The following is a 20,940-nucleotide window of genomic DNA, read 5'->3' as shown; positions in this document are numbered from 1 at the left end:
CGAGATATCGTATCAAAAAGCATATTTGTAATTCCATGCGGTTAGAGTTCACACGGCATTGTAACACGAAACTAGTGTTAAGCGATCTATTGTTTGTTACAGCACAACATGGCAACATTGCATTATACGCAGTTGCCATCTGTGTTTGACACAGCCAGTGGTTGGTATCTCTGGAGTGAACCCTAGTGACAGTGCTAAATATCCGTTAGCCTGGCCGTGTAGTAGTGCTCATAGGAGATTGGACTCTGAGAATAGTTTGAGGTTAGGATGTGAAGGAAATGGATTTCCGTTGTATCCTGATGTTTGCGTAGATCTCTGGCGTAGATACAGACGTATCTATGTGGTCTGAACGAGTAAAATATGAAATTATAGGCTTGATTTTATGAGCTTCAAGCCAGGATTAGAATTCCCACTGTCTGTAGACCACGTGAAACTGTAGTACTCTTTTTGTTGTCATCTACACTAATATTATAAAGAGGAAAACTTTGTTTGTATGTTTGTTTGTAATGAATAGGCTCAAAAACTACTGGACGGATATTAAAAATTCTTTCACCATTCGAAAGCTACATTATGAACGATTAACATAGGTTATATTTTATTTAGGAAAAAAAGGGTTCCGTTAAGATATTTGGGTTTTTCGGACACAAGGTGTAAAAAATCAACCAGAAAAGTTACTTATTTTGCCTAAACTATAATCATAAAATGTTCTAATTAACTGTAGATCTTATAAATACGTACAAAAAAGTCCACGACACACTATATCTATCTATATGTGTAGTAAGGCACAACAACAATTTTTTTTATTTAAAAATCTTGAATTTTTTTGGACTACATTTAAACGCGTTTATTTTACTCATGTTATTAATCCTTATCAAAATAAATTATTTCATCACTAAGTACAGTTTATGTCGTTTATAAAGCTATTATTTAATAGGAGACGCTGCGAAAAGAGTTATATAGTTGGTTATAACTTTGCTATGCTTGTGCTTAATCTTTATTAATTGTATTTATTTGTAGTACTTGCATATATAAATTGCTGAAACATTTTTATAAATTCAAAAATGTATTTTTATGGTTATTTTTATTTTTTCAAATAAATTGACTCTAAACTTCACTGAAACTGATTTTTTTGTTCATAACGGATGTAACATAAAACGTAATATATTAGATAAAAAGCTTTAAATATATGATGAACAATTCAATATTTTTATGAATACGTAAGCGTAAATAAATGTTCAATGTTCCACATTTTATACGGTAAATTTTAAAACTTAGGTTTTTGGTAAACAATTAGTAATATTAGTACTTATAGAAAATTTCTTTAAGAGGTTATTTTATTTTTTAAATAAATAAGCTACATATTTTGATAGATCAGTTTTTTTGGTCGATTTTAGTAGCAATGTATAGTTGATTTTATCTAGTAGTGTACCATTGCCACAGCCTGTTTTACTACCCTATTAGCGCTGTCATAATGCACATATCACCAGAAGATTAGCGGTTCAGTTCATTGCTGATCTTGCATCTAAATTGCATTACATTTTAAGACTGTTAAGCTTAATATCCATAAAAGGTATGTTTTTCCAATCTTAAAGCATGCTGTTCAAACACTCAATATTATTAAAAACATTATGCTGTTTTAATTTAATATTATCTTAAATTCACCTTAAAATGTATTCTTCGGAATAGTGCATTATGTCGTCGGTAGCATATAATAATCTTAAATTATTAAAAAATGCATATTATAATCTTTAATATTGGACATTAAAAGTGACTGTTACAAAATGACTATTCCAATTTTTTTTCTGGAAAATTCTTTTGGAAAATATATCGGTATGTTACAATTCTTAAGAGCCAGCTGTATTAAAACGATAGTAAGTTTTTTCCCAAAAGAACGTTAACCCTCAAGCAATTATGCTCATATTTGTGAACAAATTTTACAATCTAATTTAAGATGGTCTTCCATAATTCTAACGAATAAAAATATGAAAGAAGTGCTTGAAGTTATAAAAAGTCAATGAATGTCTTAATTTACCAGGCGAAGTTAGAGCTCAGAGGCCCTCTCTAACACAACCTGGGGATCAACGGCTTAAAGGTGACTTCCGAACCACCACCAATGGCCAGGCAGACGGGCTGCTTGCAAGGACAGGACCGTTCAGCGGTCACCCATCCAAGCAGCAGCCACGCTCGACGTTTGCTTGATCCGGTTATCTCGCGAAAACCTCCGCACCCGCTACACTATGCCATTAGTTTAAAATCGTATGTAAGGGGCTAAAACAAGATAGCCGCCACTATATTCTGCTCCTAATGTCCCTTACATAGTCCATCAAAAGTTTTATTTTGTTATTTGTGATTATCAAAAATCTGTTCGATAAGCTACCAAAATATCAAATGCAGAAGTACAGCACGGAATGTACGTACTAGTTATTGCCACAAACACACACTTTATTTAGCGGTCTCTGTGTCAGTGATGTAATTGTTGGTGAGGAATCTGCTTTGTACGGGAGATTTTTTTTCATCAAAGAAAGGTTTCTGGGATCACTTATAACGAATTTCTCATTGAAGTGGTTATAGAAAGGGTGATGTTAGTGCCCTAACTTAATTTTACATCTTACTTAAATAATCACTAAAAATTCTGAAAGTTCTTAAAAGCTTGGGTTTAGATTAAAATACCCCTTTAGTGGTAACTTAGATATAACGAGTGGGTTTTGCGGTCATATGCATTCGCTCGTGTGCGGGGGTGTGTAATAAAGCTCTGTATTAGGGAAGTATATTGGAAAGCTTAAAACTTGTTTAAATTCTGGTCTGTGCACAAACAAGACTCCACACAGAATACGGTGCTTATAGGATTTGCATACACTTCGATTTGTGATGTGGTGTACACCTTTGAATATTTAAATGAGAGCTGTTCAGTCGATATGTTTAGCAATCTATTGTAGTTTACCTAAGAATTTAAACTGAACGAGTCGTTTTTATTTTCAACGGTACGCGAACTATAAAACTCTGTTTTGGTAATAATTAACCAGAATGCGTTTTTATTAACAATATTCGTTTGGCTCTTCTTGCAACGATCATGAATAAAAACAGGGTTTGGAAATGGTCCCTTCACATGTGTTGTATGTATGGGGCGATCGGTTTGAAAATGTTGGCTGACTTTAACCAAATTTGGTGTGCAAGAATAGTTGGTAAATACTAGGAAAATAACGTAGCTATGGTGGGAATCGTTGATTCAATGTAAATGTTGATTTTACCTTCTGTACACATTCATCTCAGTTCAGCGTCTGTAATATGACGCTATCACAGACTTGACTCCTGGTATCTGGAGTCATGTTCGTCTGAAGATATCATAAAAATTCGGAAACTAGAAGTTCAAAATGAAATAATTACATCGTTTTAAAATAAGAGATACCCAGGCTACAAAATATAGTGTAATGTAGGTAAACATTCAGACGACTTTTTTGGATCTATTCAAACGGAACGTGACTCCGAATTCCAGAAGTCAACTCTGCGACAGCGTCAGATTTCAGATGCTGAACTAAGAGGAAGGTGAACTGGAGTTAAACTCAACATTTACTACGATAATTCTTTTAGCATTTTTTTAACATAAAATTTATAATTTTCGTCACAAAATATTGATTTGGTTAAGAAAACCAACATTTCTCACACCACAATAGCGACTGTGTATAGAATCTTCACCATTATGGGTCATGATATATTCCACAGATGGGTCCAAACTGAACCTGCTTCAAATTTTTTGTTTCACGGGAATTATGCTATCAAACGTTTTATAATATTGAAATTGTTATAATTTTAATAATTTTTTTATTTTGTAAAATTCAAAATAAAAACCGTAGTATACGCTATACAGATGGTATAGTTTTGACGAAATTAGGTATATAAGTCTAATATTAAAAATGATGTTGGAGCTTTTTACTTCCACGATGGGCATAACGGGAACTCTTAATTGGGCATTATTTAATAGACCGTTGTGGATGTGAGGGGTTGAAAAAGTAATCTTTTCGATTCAATCGTTTTTTTTTTCAAAGAGAATATGTAAAAGTTTTTTACTAACAAAGCTTTAAAGAACAACAAAATTATATGTCTAACTAACTCCGTATCAAAAAGTTACTATCCTAAATCATACACCCGACTCTCTGTTATACGTGTTCACAGAGGACCACAGTCAACCATTCTACTATCTATATTGTTACGTTTAATCGTGACGTAATGCTGGTTTTAAAGTTCCAAGACTTCCTATCTCTTACTTGGCAATCTAGTATATAATTAAACCATGTTTGCCAGTAGTTGGTAACAAATTAATTACGAATTCCAGTAGAGAGTGTGCTTTGAAGACGAGCAAGCGCATGATGTGGGCTTAAGAGTTTGCTTAACGGGGAATCCAGGAGTGTAGGTGGAGATGTAAGCAATGGAGAACAGTAACCCTTTGAACTTGTTGTAGAACATAAGTACAAAGCCTTCAGCTATAATACCTTATCCATAAACAATCTCAAGAAGGCTATATTTATAATTAATTTAACAAGCTTCGGCCCACACACATTTAGCCTTTTTAATAAATGCTGGATTTAATTTATTATTTTAACGTTTTCCTCTATGTGCCGACTGTTGAGCAGAACCTAACTCCTACCAAATACGAAAAATCTTAAACCTCATACGCTTTAACTATTATTGTTTCATTTTTTTATGAGATTTATACGCATCGAAATGCGGTTTGAGTTTTCCTCGTAAAACTTTTAACACCCATACGACTAAATATGCATTTTTGTAGATAAAAATTCTATTAGGAATATTGAAAACAATAAAAAAGAGTTTGAATGATCTCTAAAGATGCGAAAAATCCTATCTTGGTCTCAAAAGTTGCATCACAGCATACAAACTTAATTGAAATAACCTGTTACACATAATCAACGGTTCTGTGTACACATTGTTATATGACAGCGCAACCATATGTTTAATTAGATTAACCACTATGTTCAATTTGTGTACATGTATAGCCTTGAAAGCATATAGTAAGCTTCATAATAACAACACTTCTTATTTCAACCTTTTCTGCAACCGTTGTTGAGCACAGTTTAAGAAAATATATAGATGAGAAATGGAAAGTGTTATTAAAAATATACTTTTGGCAATAAGTTTAGCAAATATAAAATATTAGCTGTTTCCCGCGGCTTCGCACGCTTTCCGTAAGCTTTGCCCGTGTATGAGCAACTCTGGTTCAAGTGAATTATATTTCCAACGCCGGTATAGAGTTTGCCTTGTTTCCAGGATCAAGACATCTGTCAAGAGTGTTTGTTTATAGGCGTTGTACATGTACATACACTTTATTATTAAGTGGTCCAACAGTCAATCTTAAAGTTCCACCAGACATTAATTGCAAAACAAAGATACATCAAAACATAGCGCCTTCAAATAGTGTTTGCCTATTTAATGTACGTAGCTGTCTCGTAATTGTAGTTTTTAAAGAGTAGACTCTTGGATAACTTTAATATTTCGCAGTGCCGCCTGGTGGTGAGTTAAATCAATGGTCACAGCATATAAACCTTCTCCGTGGGAAAATACATATAAATATAAATTTTCATAATGATCGGTCAAATAGTTTTTGAGTCTATTAAGGACATACAGGCAAACATTCATTTATATATATATATATATATATACTAGCGGGCCCGGCGCGCTTTGCTGCGCATTTCAATAATTTTTTGCAAAAGTTGCCCGCGGCTTCGCACGCAATTTCCCGTTGAAAACAGTACACTATATTCACTTATTCTTTTTCTATCACATTCTAAACATTGCTGAGATAATTGATAGTCGTTCCATCGTGAGCCTCTTGGGCGTATTATGAAGGTATGTACCATATTCCTGCCTCTATCTAGCTGTTACCCACGGCTTCGCACGCAAATCTTAAGAACCGAAGTCCTTATATTACTTAGTAAATTTTTTTTTTACTTATAATAAATTTTAGATTAAATTAGTTATATCTCCGATGCCACGATTGAGCTTGCTTTGTTGTCTCGATCGAGAGAATATGTACACACGGAGTTTTGAGAACCATACTTCTGTCAAAAAAAAACAACTAAGGTTGATTTTATAACATTCTTTATATTTGTAGCCAACGTAAGATAGTAATTATGATATCTGCATTACTCTTCTGATCAAGCATGAGCATGGTTTATATTAAATAAATATTGCAGTTAAAGGTGAATTTTTACGTCAAATTTGAATTGTATTATCTGGATAGTAAAGTCTATGTTTAACAGTGATTGCAAAAACAGTTTAAACAAAATTTGTCGTTTCTCTTAAGCTTACTCTATGCTTTAAAACTATAAGTGTAATATATGTTTACAAAGAACAGGTGATTAAAAATTTGAAAAGACGTTAACATATGTTTGCTGCAATGCATTTCTTATGGGTATTTCTGTAACCAGTGGGGCGGAATCCTGAATCGGGAAAGGGATGGGCATAGCTTATAAACCTTCTCCGTGGAAAAATACATATACGTACAAATTTTCATCATGATCGGTCCAATAGTTCACGATTCCATAAAGGACAAACATACAAACATTCATTTTATATATATATATATATACGAGGGTCAGTCAAATATAAACAAGACTTTTAACTTATACGTTTATTAAAGCTAAACAATACAATGATTACATGTTACTGCTTTTCTACATAGTCTCCCTAAACTCTCACACACTTTTCCCAGCGTGAGGATAGCTTATGGATCCCTTCTTCATAAAAGATTTGAGGTTGTGTCTTGAACCAATTGCACACAAATTCCTGTACTTCCTCATCACTTTCAAAACGGTTTCCAATAAGTGCTTCTTTGAGAGGACCAAAGAGGTGAAAGTCACATGGAGACAAATCTGGGCTGTAGGGAGGATGTTCCAATGCTTCCCAATGAATTTGGCGTAATTTCTCTTGGGTTAAGGCAGCTGTGTGAGGCCTAGCATTGTCATGAAGCAAAATGACATCTCTGATTGGCTGATTACGCCTTTTTTTCCGAAAGGCTGCTTTTGCTTGCTCAAGAAGTTGACAGTAATAAGCAGCGTTCACAGTACGACGTTCGTGTAAAAAGTCAATAAGCAAAACGCCTTTGCAGTCAAAAAAGATGGTGGCAAGAACTTTCCCAGCAGACAACCGTGTTTTGGCTTTCACAGGGCGAGTTTCGTCTTTCCTTCGCCACTCCATTGCCGCCATTTTGGATTCAGGAGTGTAGTGATGGACCCACGTTTCATCATAGGTTATTATGCGATTTAAAAAACCATTCCCCTCTCTCTCTCTCTCAAGCCGATTCAAAAGCCTTTGGCAAATGTCTCTCCGGGTTTGATTTTGATCGAGAGTGAGAAGCCGAGGGACCCATCTTGCACAAAATTTCCGAAACCCCAGATGCTCTGTGACGATGGAATGCACACTACCATGACTAATTTCCACTTCACTGGCAATTTCATCTATCGTTAAGCGTCGATCATTTTCAAGAAGTTCACGAACAGCACAAATGTTCTCATTAGTCAAACTGGTCCTTGGACGCCTATTGTGACTTTCATTTTCAACTGTTTCACGTCCGCCTTTGAACTTTTTAACCCAATCGTACACTTGAGAACGTGATAAAGTCTTATCCCCAAACTGAGTTGTCAGTCTAACAAAAATTTCACTTGGTTTAACACCTTCGTTTGTCAAGAACTTAATAATAATTCGTTGCGCAACTGCAGGTACAACCTCTTGTTCAGACATGGCTACAATGACAAACAAAACAGCACTGAGAACGCATTGTTGCAGCTTTCTCCCTCCCCCAGGCTGCCCCCTAACACTACTGCAACATGGCTACCTGCTACAACCTGGACGTTGGGTATAGTAATAAAAGTCCTGTTTATATTTGACTGGCCCTCGTATATATGTTTGATCAGTTCTGTTAAGCAGATATAAAAGGCCATGTTACACCATGATTCACCAAGCAGAATAGGTGTAAGATAAAAACTCAAAAAGTGTAAGAAGTGATCGTCCGTGGCGAAATGATGGCATTAAAATCCTCAACATTGCATTTGATGCTTCCCTGCACAACTGATTATCTAGATATTTGGTTACTTTCTCGGAGTGCAAATCACTTAACACACTCTGCTTACATATTAGTGCCCATGTCAGTAGGACAGTCCAGTCAGTATCGGATGGAGAACAAGCGACAACGTTGCGCTCAATATCGAGGCAATCATAGATTTTGAGGAAACATTTGTAAACAAAGGTCTATTGGAACATTAATTACATGTTACGTTGGAATATTGTTAATTGCAAACCCTTTCTGTTCCAGTCCAATGAGCCAGTGGGGGACCTGGGCCGTGGTGGGCTGGCTGGCGCTGATCCTGGCGTCAGCGAGGTCTGACGGCAATGTCGGTAAGTCAGCAACTCATTTTTGAACCTATTGTGTCTGATAGTAACTTCTAATCTTACATATTGAGTAAATTTACTAATGAAGATTAAAATAGTTTCAAGACTGCAGTTAGAATTATATTCTTAGTACTCACACGGGTCTTCATAATGAACGTAGGATCAAGATGGAAAATCCAGTATATATCTTTTATTCAGACGGTCTTCAATCATAACTTTTTACGCTCCAACATCCAAATTGCCAAATCAGAATGACTATTGAATCTTCAATCTATTCTTTATGACATCGTCTCAGTGCTGGAAGACCTGACCAAAACCTTGGTAGCTTCTAATCTACTCATTTTCTTAAAATAATCTGGAAATTGCAATGATCTCAATCTTGCAGATAATTTAGATTGACTAATAGAAGTTTCATCCCATGTTCTTATGCAAGATTTACCCTTTGGGTGTAATACTTTTGGAACGAATCGTATAACTAAGATTACAACACAAAAGTAACCATATTATTATCCGCTCTCCGAAAGGAACGGATATAAAATAAACAATTTTAAATACCAAATTTTGTTGACCCATTAAGAATAATTTGATTAGATATTATTCTTTATTTCTTAACTGCCATTCACTCACTCACACAGACACAATATCTTTCGTTCACCTAAATGCCATTCACTTTTGTCAGCCGTTGTTGATACACTTTATATTATATGGCTTATCATATTAGTTTTGAATTTTGATAGGATGCAGCGGCCCGTTATAAACTCTTCCACTAAGTAGAGCACCCTAGACACTGAGCTTTGAATTTTTTAATTTATTATATAACTGATACGAAAATGGTTTAAATTGTCAAAAAATTAATAAGGAAACAGGATTTTTTTTGGACATTTGCCATCGTTCAGTGATACAAAAAATCAGTAACACTACGTTTCGAGATCTGCAATCTGGTCTCTTCTTCAGGTAATTAACTAACCTAACACATAATTACAAACTAGATTAAAATAAACAAATCATACCAAAGCGTTGTGACCCGCCTAAGTGAGGAATCACAACCACCATTTTGTGTGTCAACTTCATGAACTCTAAAAACATGTACTTAATAAAAAAAACTACTAAACACAACACTAATTAATAAAACTGAACTACCGAATACAGGTCACAATATGTCTGCATTTGGGGAACGAACTACTTACGATCTGTCTCTTTTAGAGTTAGCGAAGTTGAAACATAACATGGTGGTTGTGATTCCTGATTTATGCGTGTCACAACGCTCTGGCATGATTTGTTTATTTTAACCTAGTTTGTAATTATGTGTTAGGTTAGTTATTTGCCTCAACGAGAGATCAGATTGCAGATCTCTAAACATAATGTTACTGATTTTTTGTATCACTGAACGATGACAAATGTCCGGAAAAATCCTGTTTCCTTCAGAATTCTTCAATCGTCAAAAACAAACTTCAAACAAAGACAAAATATTATTAGTTCCTTTTTTTTATCAATTACAAAATATAGGGTTATCTTTCTAATTACAATATAAAGGAAACTAAAACCCTTGTTAAGGATTAATTAATAAAGAATATATAGCTTAATTTGAGATTCCCAAAGATTTTTTAAAAAAAGCGAAAAGAAGTTCCGTCGCCAGATCACAAAAAAAGAAAGTTGTGTATTCTTCGAGACCAAAAGTCTACAGACAAGCCGGTACAATAAACTGAAGTAACTTCACAGCAGAGAAAGACGTTATTGACTTTGCGAGACTGGAAGGGTGCAAAATAAACAAAACCTTCTCCTGCCGTATGCTCGTTTAACATCTATCTGTCTGTTCGTGGTTTTGCCCCACCGTCTGTAACTCAGAAAGAGCTTACAGTATTACTATTGTGGATGATTATACGGATTATTACAATTTCGTTTATATTTAAATAAAAATTGACTTTTCGTAGTGGTGGCCAATGTCAACAATGACATTGATTGTGTGTGTCAATGTTGGATTGAAGTCATAAACAAATTGTAATAATAAAAACTTAAAACTATAAAATCCTGAGCTATGTTATTGTATGCTATGTTCTAGAGCATGAAGCAAAAAGGACATAGCTTACGAATATTATATAGATTTCTTAACAAAACATAAATGTAAAGTGCAAAATATCTTTTCTGGCTAAGAAGAAAGTGGTTTCATTTGTGACTGTCACTTCAAAATGCCAAATTATTGGTGTTTATTTGCACACTGACAGGACAATTACTCTCAAATCTGGGCATGTTAAAACACTCGTAACACTTTTAAATATTTATAAACTCCATAATATTGAAGACCAAAACTGTTATAACGATATAACTTACTTTGTGTAAAACTTTAGTTACAATAATTCTGAAACTTATATAAAACATATTCACCTATGGCGACTAATTTGTATACGTACTTCTAATTATTTTAACCACCGTATTGAAACCGTAACAGTACGTAAAATAAGGAAGAATAAGTATTGCTTGATAATGTAAAAAAGTTTGGTTTATGTTGATAAATCCTGAAATAAAATATTTTTTTAAATAATTCGCGATAAAGAACTTATTCTAAGTAAAAGTAGGTTCTGTATATACAAAATTTAACCTAGATCTATTAAAATTACGGCAATTATCTTGTTCACAAGTTTGTGTTGTATTGCGTAATCCTATATACATATATACAATTTTCCGATGATGGTAGTTTAGGATTCTGGGGTTATGATCGGAAAATGCAAAAAATCCCTCCAAAATTCTGTCATAAGGGTGATTGCAATAAACAAATTTCTATTAATCATACGTAAGGTAATCGTAGGAAGCAGTTTGCTGAACTATGTGGATTGAAGAGGGAGAACTGATAATCTTTAGCCACATTACGTGTGTACTCCGAAAATACAGAGTTTGCTGAACATTTTGTAACACTTTGTATAAGGTTTAGCTATAATACGGTTTACTTACGTACATTGAAAGTTTAATAGATATGAATTGTAGATACGGGTATCACTGCGTGAAGATAGATGGAGGTATCAGTATGTATTTCCTACCACATGTGATGATCGCCCACGCATTCCCACAGCCATAGCGATACGTTAGTTGTGACGTAGACTTGGTGGGGGTGGAGGTGAGCGTGGGATGATTTGATCCATGTTGGATAAACCAACTATTGACTTATTCAACACAAAACACCCTCCAACCTTGTTGCGTGGGTCGCAGGTTATCTGTCCCGCTCCTACCCGTATCGTATCTGACAGACAGAAATATTTAATTTCCTATTATACCTATGAGCATATATAATCCAAAATATGATCTAGTTCCAGTGAAGAGTACGATTATCAGTTGAACATAGATGGAAAATTCATGTTGGATTTTCCTTGTTCCAAAAATATAAATTCGATTCAAATTCGTTAAAGATACCACGACTTTTTTTAAAATTGCGTTTAACGAAATGTTGGCAAATGTACGCGACAAGCATATCTATATATGTAAATGAATGTTTGTCTGTATGTCCTTTATAGACTCAGAAACTATTTGACCGATCATTATGAAAATTTGTATGCATATGTTTTTTTTCCACGGAGAAGGTTTAATGCTATGCCCATTGATGTAACTCACCACCAGGCGGCGCTGCAAAAAATAAATGTATCCAAAGCGCCTGCACATTATAAACCGCAACTACGAGACAGTTACGTATATTAAGTAGCCAAACACAATTTGAAGGTGCTAAGATTATGATGTATATTTGTTTTTTAAATAAATTTCTGGTTGAAATTAAAGCTTCAGTGTTAGACCACTTTATACATAAATAAGTACATGTGCATGTATAATGGCTATTAACATACACTTTGGACAGATTTTCTTGATCGTAGCGACAAGGTAAATTCTACATCGCGGTTGGATATATAATTCACTTAAACTAGAAGTGCTCATACACGAGTAAAGTTTACGAAAAGCGTGCGAAACCACGGGGAACAGCTAGTAATGGATAAAAATTTCAGATTTTTGTATTTCATTGTAATTTATACACCATTCGAAAGGTTGACGAAGCAACGAATAAATTCCAAAAAATTAGAAAAAGGATCTTAAATTTGATTTCTTACAGTAAAATACCAGATTTTAATAAAATATAACAGTGGAACAAAATATTGGTTTATTTTAATTCGTTCTGCTGTTTTTGAAATCTTAGTTTTTGTGGATAAAGTTATGTTTATTTTTTAATGTTATATTGGTCCAGGTAAATGGTGTTATATCGTGGTCTAGAGTGGTACAGTTGTATATGTATTGAATTAGAGGAGATATAATAAAAGTTCATTTTACATAACTGGTTTATTTAACATTTTATAAAAAGAATATATATATATTTTTTATATTTTAGAAACGTCTGGTTGAGACAATATATTTTATAATCGAGATTTTTATCTTAAAATATGTGTAGTATTTATTTAATATTTCTAATCTAACCAAAATATGTTTTTACATAATATTTGACTTTTGGTACATTTACCATTTATCTAGTAGAATTGAGATGAACTGTAGGTGTGGATGAATAACACCAATCTACATACAGCATGACTAAACCACCCTCCTACGTTTGACGAACAACGTGTTTGTCGCCGCGAGCCAGTTTCAAATTCGCCGTCCTTTAATTAGTTTCCTGCCGGCAGTTTCACGTGTCCTTTTTCACTCAGATCAATACGTCAAGGGAGACGTCAATGATGGGCAACACGTGCCAGTGAACTCTACGCACCCCCCCCCCCCACAGGTTCCTTCAAGTTTTACCACAACTGCTTAAAAATTCAAGTTTTAGGTATTTTTATGAATTAGAAGTAGAATTTATTTTTAAATCAGAAGTTAAACTGCCACAATTTAAAAATTTGAAGTATAATTTCATACATCCTAGATTTGAAATACAACTGTACTGTGCGTACTCTAGTATAGATAAACTTGCTTAATCTGAGTATTTCAGGATCTACAGACGAACGGACTGATTATTTGACCCCACAATCAACGATTCCGATTACAAGATTATGTTGCTATTGTAAGCAGTGCTTAATGGTTACTAAAATTTGAATAAACTTTAGATTTCGATAACTTGAAGGTGATGTTGCTACTGTAAGCAGTGCTTAATGGTTACTAAAATTTGAATAAACTTTAGATTTCGATTACTTGAAGGTAATGTTGCTACTGTAAGCACTGCTTAATGGTTACTAAAATTTGAATAAACTTTAGATTTCGATAACTTGAAGGTGATGTTGCTACTGTAAGCACTGCTTAATGGTTACTAAAATTTGAATAAACTTTAGATTTCGATTACTTGAAGGTGATGTTGCTAATGTAAGCACTGCTTAATGGTTACTAAAATTTGAATAAACTTTAGATTTCGATTACTTGAAGGTGATGTTGCTACTGTAAGCACTGCTTAATGGTTACTAAAATTTGAATAAACTTTAGATTTCGATTACTTGAAGGTGATGTTGCTACTGTAAGCAGTGCTTAATGGTTACTAAAATTTGAATAAACTTTAGATTTCGATTACTTGAAGGTGATGTTGCTACTGTAAGCAGTGCTTAATGGTTACTAAAATTTGAATAAACTTTAGATTTCGATAACTTGAAGGTGATGTTGCTACTGTAAGCACTGCTTAATGGTTACTAAAATTTGAATAAACTTTAGATTTCGATTACTTGAAGGTGATGTTGCTACTGTAAGCACTGCTTAATGGTTACTAAAATTTGAATAAACTTTAGATTTCGATTACTTGAAGGTGATGTTGCTACTGTAAGCACTGCTTAATGGTTACTAAAATTTGAATAAACTTTAGATTTCGATAACTTGAAGGTGATGTTGCTACTGTAAGCACTGCTTAATGGTTACTAAAATTTGAATAAACTTTAGATTTCGATTACTTGAAGGTGATGTTGCTACTATAAGCACTGCTTAATGGTTAGTAATGGTTGAATAAACTTTAGATTTCGATTAATTGAAGGTGATGTTGCTACTGTAAGCAGTGCTTAATGGTTACTAAAATTTGAATAAATTTTAGATTTCGATTACTTGAAGGTTATGTTGCTACTGTAAGCACTGCTTAATGGTTACTAAAATTTGAATAAACTTTAGATTTCGATTACTTGAAGGTGATTTTGCTACTGTAAGCACTGCTTAATGGTTACTAAAATTTGAATAAACTTTAGATTTCGATAACTTGAAGGTGATGTTGCTACTGTAAGCACTGCTTAATGGTTACTAAAATTTGAATAAACTTTAGATTTCGATTACTTGAAGGTGATGTTGCTACTGTAAGCACTGCTTAATGGTTACTAAAATTTGAATAAACTTTAGATTTCGATTACTTGAAGGTGATGTTTGCTACTGTAAGCACTGCTTAATGGTTACTAAAATTTGAATAAACTTTAGATTTCGATTACTTGAAGGTGATGTTGCTACTGTAAGCACTGCTTAATGGTTACTAAAATTTGAATAAACTTTAGATTTCGATAACTTGAAGGTGATGTTGCTACTGTAAGCACTGCTTAATGGTTACTAAAATTTGAATAAACTTTAGATTTCGATTACTTGAAGGTGATGTTGCTACTGTAAGCACTGCTTAATGGTTAGTAATGGTTGAATAAACTTTAGATTAAGATTTAGTTGAAGATGATTGTTTTCTACTTCAAGCATTGCTCAATGGTTACTCAAATGTGAATAAAATTTGGATTACGATTGTTTGAAGATGATGTTGCTGCTTTAAGCAGTGCTTAATGTTTAAGTCAAATTTGAATAAATGTTGGATTACGATTACTTGAAGATGATCTTTCTACTTTAAGCAGTGCTTAATGGTTAATTAAATTTGAATAAACTTTAGTTTAAGATTGTTTAAAGATAATGCTTTTACTACAGAGCGATTGTGATTAATCAAATATGATTTAAATTTGAATTAAGATTACCTTTTTGCGATGTTTTTAAAGCCTCGCCATAAAAGCTCAGTTAAATATTTGATTTCAACTCAGACGAATGTCGCTTAGCAAAACCTGCGTAAGCTGATGAGATGTAATTACAAAATGATCCTCCTTTCTAGAATAGAAGCTTGAATACTAAGCAGGCTTTACTTCTCCGTGGCTTCCTCTCCTGATGTATAATTACCAGAACTGTAATGTTGAAATGCTTTTGAGTGTTTGACCACTTAGTAATTCTTTTGTTTGCCAAAATACATGTTTTATTATCTTCCAGTTTTCAAAAGCAAACGTAAAACAAAGTGTGAACATGTTTTATTTTAACTTAAACTGCAACGCACTGTACAATTAACGCACTGTAGCCAGCTATAATAGGGGTTTTATTATTTACTTGAAATATTCAGAAAATGTTTACCAACGTACATATAACCAAGAGTGTATTTAAATTTAGTAACTCTGGAATATATTTCTCTTTCCATTTAAAAATATCTCATATTAAAATTAAATAAGTTAAAATTAAATATCTTATTCGTATTCTTTAGGCGAACGAAAAAATAAAAATTTGAAAACACCCTTGAGCTTTTAACAATAGATGAATAAATGTCCCAACGTCACTTCGGCGAAGGAATTTTAATAAAACCTTCTTCTGTGGATACTCTGAAAAAGGAGTTGCCACAATGTATAATGCAAAAAGTTGTATTCGGAAACTTTATCCTTAGTTATATAATAAAGGTCAGTACTGTAGAATGTATTGTTCTGTTTTGTGGAAAATCTGAAGTTCTAGTCCTGAACTGTTTCCACATTATTATTATCTGTAAGTATCTGGAAATGTGCCTAAACCTGGATTCGTTCTCTGATCTCGGAGGCAATAAACTGAAACTTTAGTAACAGAACTACTGTGAACTATATCCATTGTATTGTTCTTGCTAGTTAGTGTTCTCGTCCAACCATGTATGTCTGCTAGCGCCGGGTACCCGTCCTTCTATGTGCCCTCGTTAAAAGCAAAAAAAAGAAGCAGTGAAGAAATCTAGAATTTTAGTAAGTTATCAGTTTTTGTGAATTTTTACAGTTGTGAAAACATTAGTGTCTGTATATTGAGCGGCAAGAAAGAAGGCCTTCGAGCAATGACCAATGGGAGAGTAGCACATTGTTGTCACATGAAACAGAATACCGAACTCTGACACCTCTACAATCCAACTATAATAAAGTGTTAGAGTGCTCAATTATTGAGTCCAAACCGTATATACTGGTCTGGTTCCTGTTGTAAATCGAGTATGCTGCATTTTTATTTCACGAATACCTTAAAATCTACATTTCTTTATAAAATTTCATAATCTAACTGTCCCTAAATTTAAAAAAAATGTAACAATGCAATGTTATGTTTGTCAATAGTTACGTTGTAGTTAGTTGACACGATTTTTATTCCTATTTCAAATAGCAAATTGTTTCCCCTTTTTATATTATTAACACACTAGCTGTTACATAGTTTATCCCTAGAAACATTGGTCCCTAGAAAAATATAATTATATATTTACTCAGTCTTAGTTCTCAATCTTACACGGATGGTGCGTTGATTATAGTCAAGGTATTCTGGTTCATACCTCACCAAAATATTTCTACAAATTCGTAACGATCCCGCAATATTTCGACCACCTTCGTTCAATGAAAGTTAAACGTACCAGTATCTTGGTGTACACTGAGGTCAATGTTATGGAATAATAGGAGAAGAGAGCGTAGATTGTGTTGTTTATATGTCCACGAAAATGTACCGGCATTATTGGTTTTGAATTTAATTTGGCCCCGCTCTTATATAAACTGAGCAGTGGAATGATGTAACATTCAGATAGATTAAGAAATTATAACACGATATCAGAACCACTGCAGAACTAAAAATACTGAAGTTAAATTCGAACTGTGAGATCTTAAAATTAATATTTCCAATGCTTAATAATTGCTTAGAAAATATAACTCAATAATTAATAATTTCGTCTATGTGAGCATTACAATACCGTTAGCAATATTCTCTTGCGTTTAAAAATGTTTCATTCTGTCACCGTCTTAAAAGTAAACAAGGTAGACTTGCAATTGCGCGTAATAACAAGGTTTGGAAATTAATAACTAAACACTTTGTGATATTCTAATAACTAAATTACATCCGTGTTATTTTCAGAAATTTCATCAACTACGATCTTAATTTCACTCATATTTTTAAGCGATGGCCATGATTTTACCTCTGTTCAAATGTACGAATAAAGAAATAAATTAATCTAGCACTTATTGAAGAGTGGATGTGCTAATAGGAAAGATACCGGTTTTCAATAACAGAAAAACTCTACAGTTCTTATATCCTTATATTCATTGAGTTACAGTTAACATATATACCGATATCACTCTCGAACATGAATGTAAGTTAGCGAAGTTACCACCATTTTGAAACGTGTATCTAATCAGACTGACCCACTATAAATGGAATCAACCTGGCAAACTTGATTTCTGTTTGTTGTTGTTACGATAATTACAATGTGTACAAGTTTTGCCAACCTATTTAACGTAAGCATAGCTCAAGATAGACATCGTTTAAAAGTGTAATACAAGGTGTACATCAAGTAAAGTCCAAAGTCCAACTAAAAATAAGAACTTTGTATTATAATAAATTATACCAGGTTTTTCCCCTTTATCGTTCATCTCTGCTAAACAACCACTTTATACCGCCATGCTTATGTAAAAATGTTTTACGCCGAATTCCTTGTAGACCATCTTCTATTGGACCCGAAGAGTCAGTAACTACTTAAAACACAATTTATTAAATCCAATATTCATTTAATAAATTTAAATTTCACAACTTGAGCCAAGGCAAGAATATTAAACCATCTAGAATAGGTTCATTGTAAATATTTCAAAATTTAAACCAACGTAAGTTTTTAAAGAGTAAACCTTTTGAGGTTTAATTTGATGTACTACTCCACCTATGTTCGCATTTCCTCCTGACTCCTTGCGGGACATCTTCCTGATATGATACAAATGGGAGTTACTTCAAAAAGTAGATTTATAAGTACAGTAATGATGTACCACGTTCGGGAATGATAAAACCCGTATATAGTTTGGGACTTTTTCAACACTGTATATAGTTTTAATAAGTTGCGTGAGAACGGTAAAATGTTGCATTTTGTAAGTGGATACTGAAAGAGACACTCGATGTAATTCACATTGCCACATACAAGGCAACACACTTTCCTGATCAAGCTTAACTCTAATGGAAGTGTCTATTGTACGTAAGTAATACTTCGTGATAATATGGAAGCATTCAAGAGGTATTAAAGACAAGAAACTTTGAATTAGTTCGGTTACTCATGTCTTTGAGAGGATTTACTCTATTGAAGTGTGCCTTAATTTATAACTTTTACATTAAATCTTAAGGTACAAATCGCGGCTTTTCTTGTTGTTCAAAGCATGCATCCTCTAGAATATCCTCGGAACATTTTCCAAAACCTTCACCAACACTTTTATATTATACGCTTCCTTAAATCAAGCAAAGTCCTTGTGGTTTTTTAGGATGATTTTCTTCAAGCTTTAAATACTTCATGCCTTTCAAATTATTTATCGTTAAGTTCAAGTCCTATTAATTATGTAAATTAGAGAAATATTTACGTAAATAAGTGGGACAGTTGGAGATATTTATTTCGACATAAATTGAAATAAAGTGTATTGTAAGTACATCACCTTGTTTAGACTATAGTTGAAAATATAATTGATATAAAGAACATTAATGCATAGTAGTAGTTTTAATCACTGAAACAAAAGTAGTTGTTTTCGGTGTTCAATCATGTTTTAATCATTAAAATGTTTGAGGTTAGAGCAATCAAAAACTTAAATTATATAACACAAGCTGTTCCCCGCGGCTTCGCACGCTTTTTGTAAGCTTTGCTCGTGTATGAACACTTCTGGTTCAAGTGAATTATATTGTCAACGCCGATGTAGAGTTTACCTTGTTGACACCATCAAGACAATCTGCCAAAAGTGTATGTTTATAGCCATTGTACACGTACATGTACTTAATAATAAAGTGGTCTAACATTCAAGCTATAAGGCCAAACAGAAATTCATTTGAAAGACAAATATCCATAAAAACTTAGCGCCTTCACATAGTGTGTGGTTATTATACACAACTATCTCGTAATTGTAGTTTACAATGTGCAGGCGCTTTGACAACTTATATATTTTGCAGCGCCTCCTGGTGGTGAGTTACATTAATGGGCATAGCATATAAACCTTCTATGTGGAAAAATACAAATTTTCATAATGATCGGTTAAATAGTTTCTGAGACTATAAAGGACAAACAAACACACGTTCATTTATATATATATATATATATATATATATATATATATATATATATATATATATATACGTTAGATTGTATAAATTGCAATAGCCTCATTTAATTTCAATAATCATTGAATCACAAAAAGTACTTGCTCCGCCGGGAGTCAAACTCGGATCTCTCAATGATTATTGAAATTAAATAAGGCTATTGCCATTTATACAATCTAACGTATATATATTAAAAGTTAGTTACGTTAAAAGTCTTTTGACAGGTGTTTGGTCTTCCGATCATGTTAGTTTTGCTTATTTAAACGCATATGTGACAGATACGGCCAAATACAAAATAATTGAATCGGAAAAAGTAAGCGCTCTGTGGTGTAATGGTAGCACATTCACCCGGCAAATGAGAGATCCGGGTTCGACTCCCGGCGGAGCAAGTACTTTTTGTGATTCAATGATTATTGAAATTATATATATATATATATATATATATATATATATATATATATATATATATAAATGAATGTGTGTGTGTTTGTCCTTTATAGACACTCAGAAACTATTTAACCGATCATTATGAAAATTTGTATGAAAATTGTATATATATATATATATATACATATATAGATTATTCACCAGCTGACTTTTCAGACCCCTGTTTAAGGTAACTAAAAACGATCATCTCATCAACCAACGTATCAGAAACAGCTTTTATCTTATGCAGTACGCTTATGATTTTCCACTTTATAAATGTTTAAATTCTAATGTTACGTTAGGCCGAGTAACATTATACAATGGAAGTCACGGTTAGAGAGCTACCACCTCTCTGTAGGATCGATGGTGGCAAATTAGATTTTATCGTCCTCTGGGAGAGCCATCTGAAGTGTCCTCGGTGAAGCACGGTGAGGGGAGGACTAAAATAGATTCAGTTTGTACGTTTATTGAATTATGAGTGTTTAGGACATCCTTTTAAGGTTCTGTTGGAGATCTTGGTTTCATATAAGACTTCCTGTAGGAATTTGATCAAACGGTTACATTCCAGTCATTTCACTCATAAATTCTACAATTTACCTCATAGAATTCCCTGATGGCTTTTGGAATAAAAATATATTAGAATAAACTTAATTATTTTGAAAAAAGGAACATCGCCATTAAATGTAACTCTACGTTTTTGCACGAACTAAATCCACAAGGTCACTCAGTGTGAGATCAGTATGGAAGCCTCCTCCTCATTGTCTAGTCTTCCTAGATGCTGCTTAATTACCACAGCTTGTCTCAGAC

General features: G+C 33.4%; 1 protein-coding gene across 1 annotated transcript in view; it reads left to right on the top strand.

The window, feature by feature from the left end:
- LOC124366432 (receptor-type tyrosine-protein phosphatase N2) overlaps nucleotides 1-20,940 on the top strand; it is a 317,729-nt gene that overhangs the window by 45,416 nt on the left and 251,373 nt on the right. Inside the window, exon 2 of the mRNA XM_046822981.1 lies at nucleotides 8,324-8,406. Within this exon, the coding sequence (XP_046678937.1) occupies nucleotides 8,328-8,406 (79 nt within the window). The 5' untranslated portion in view covers nucleotides 8,324-8,327. The remainder of the gene's footprint in view (nucleotides 1-8,323; nucleotides 8,407-20,940) is intronic.

This window comes from Homalodisca vitripennis, chromosome 7 (genome assembly GCF_021130785.1).
Source record: "Homalodisca vitripennis isolate AUS2020 chromosome 7, UT_GWSS_2.1, whole genome shotgun sequence".
Taxonomy (NCBI): domain Eukaryota; kingdom Metazoa; phylum Arthropoda; class Insecta; order Hemiptera; family Cicadellidae; genus Homalodisca; species Homalodisca vitripennis.
The sequence above is the reverse complement of the archived record's forward strand: the minus strand, read 5'-3'. Positions and strand labels throughout refer to the sequence as shown.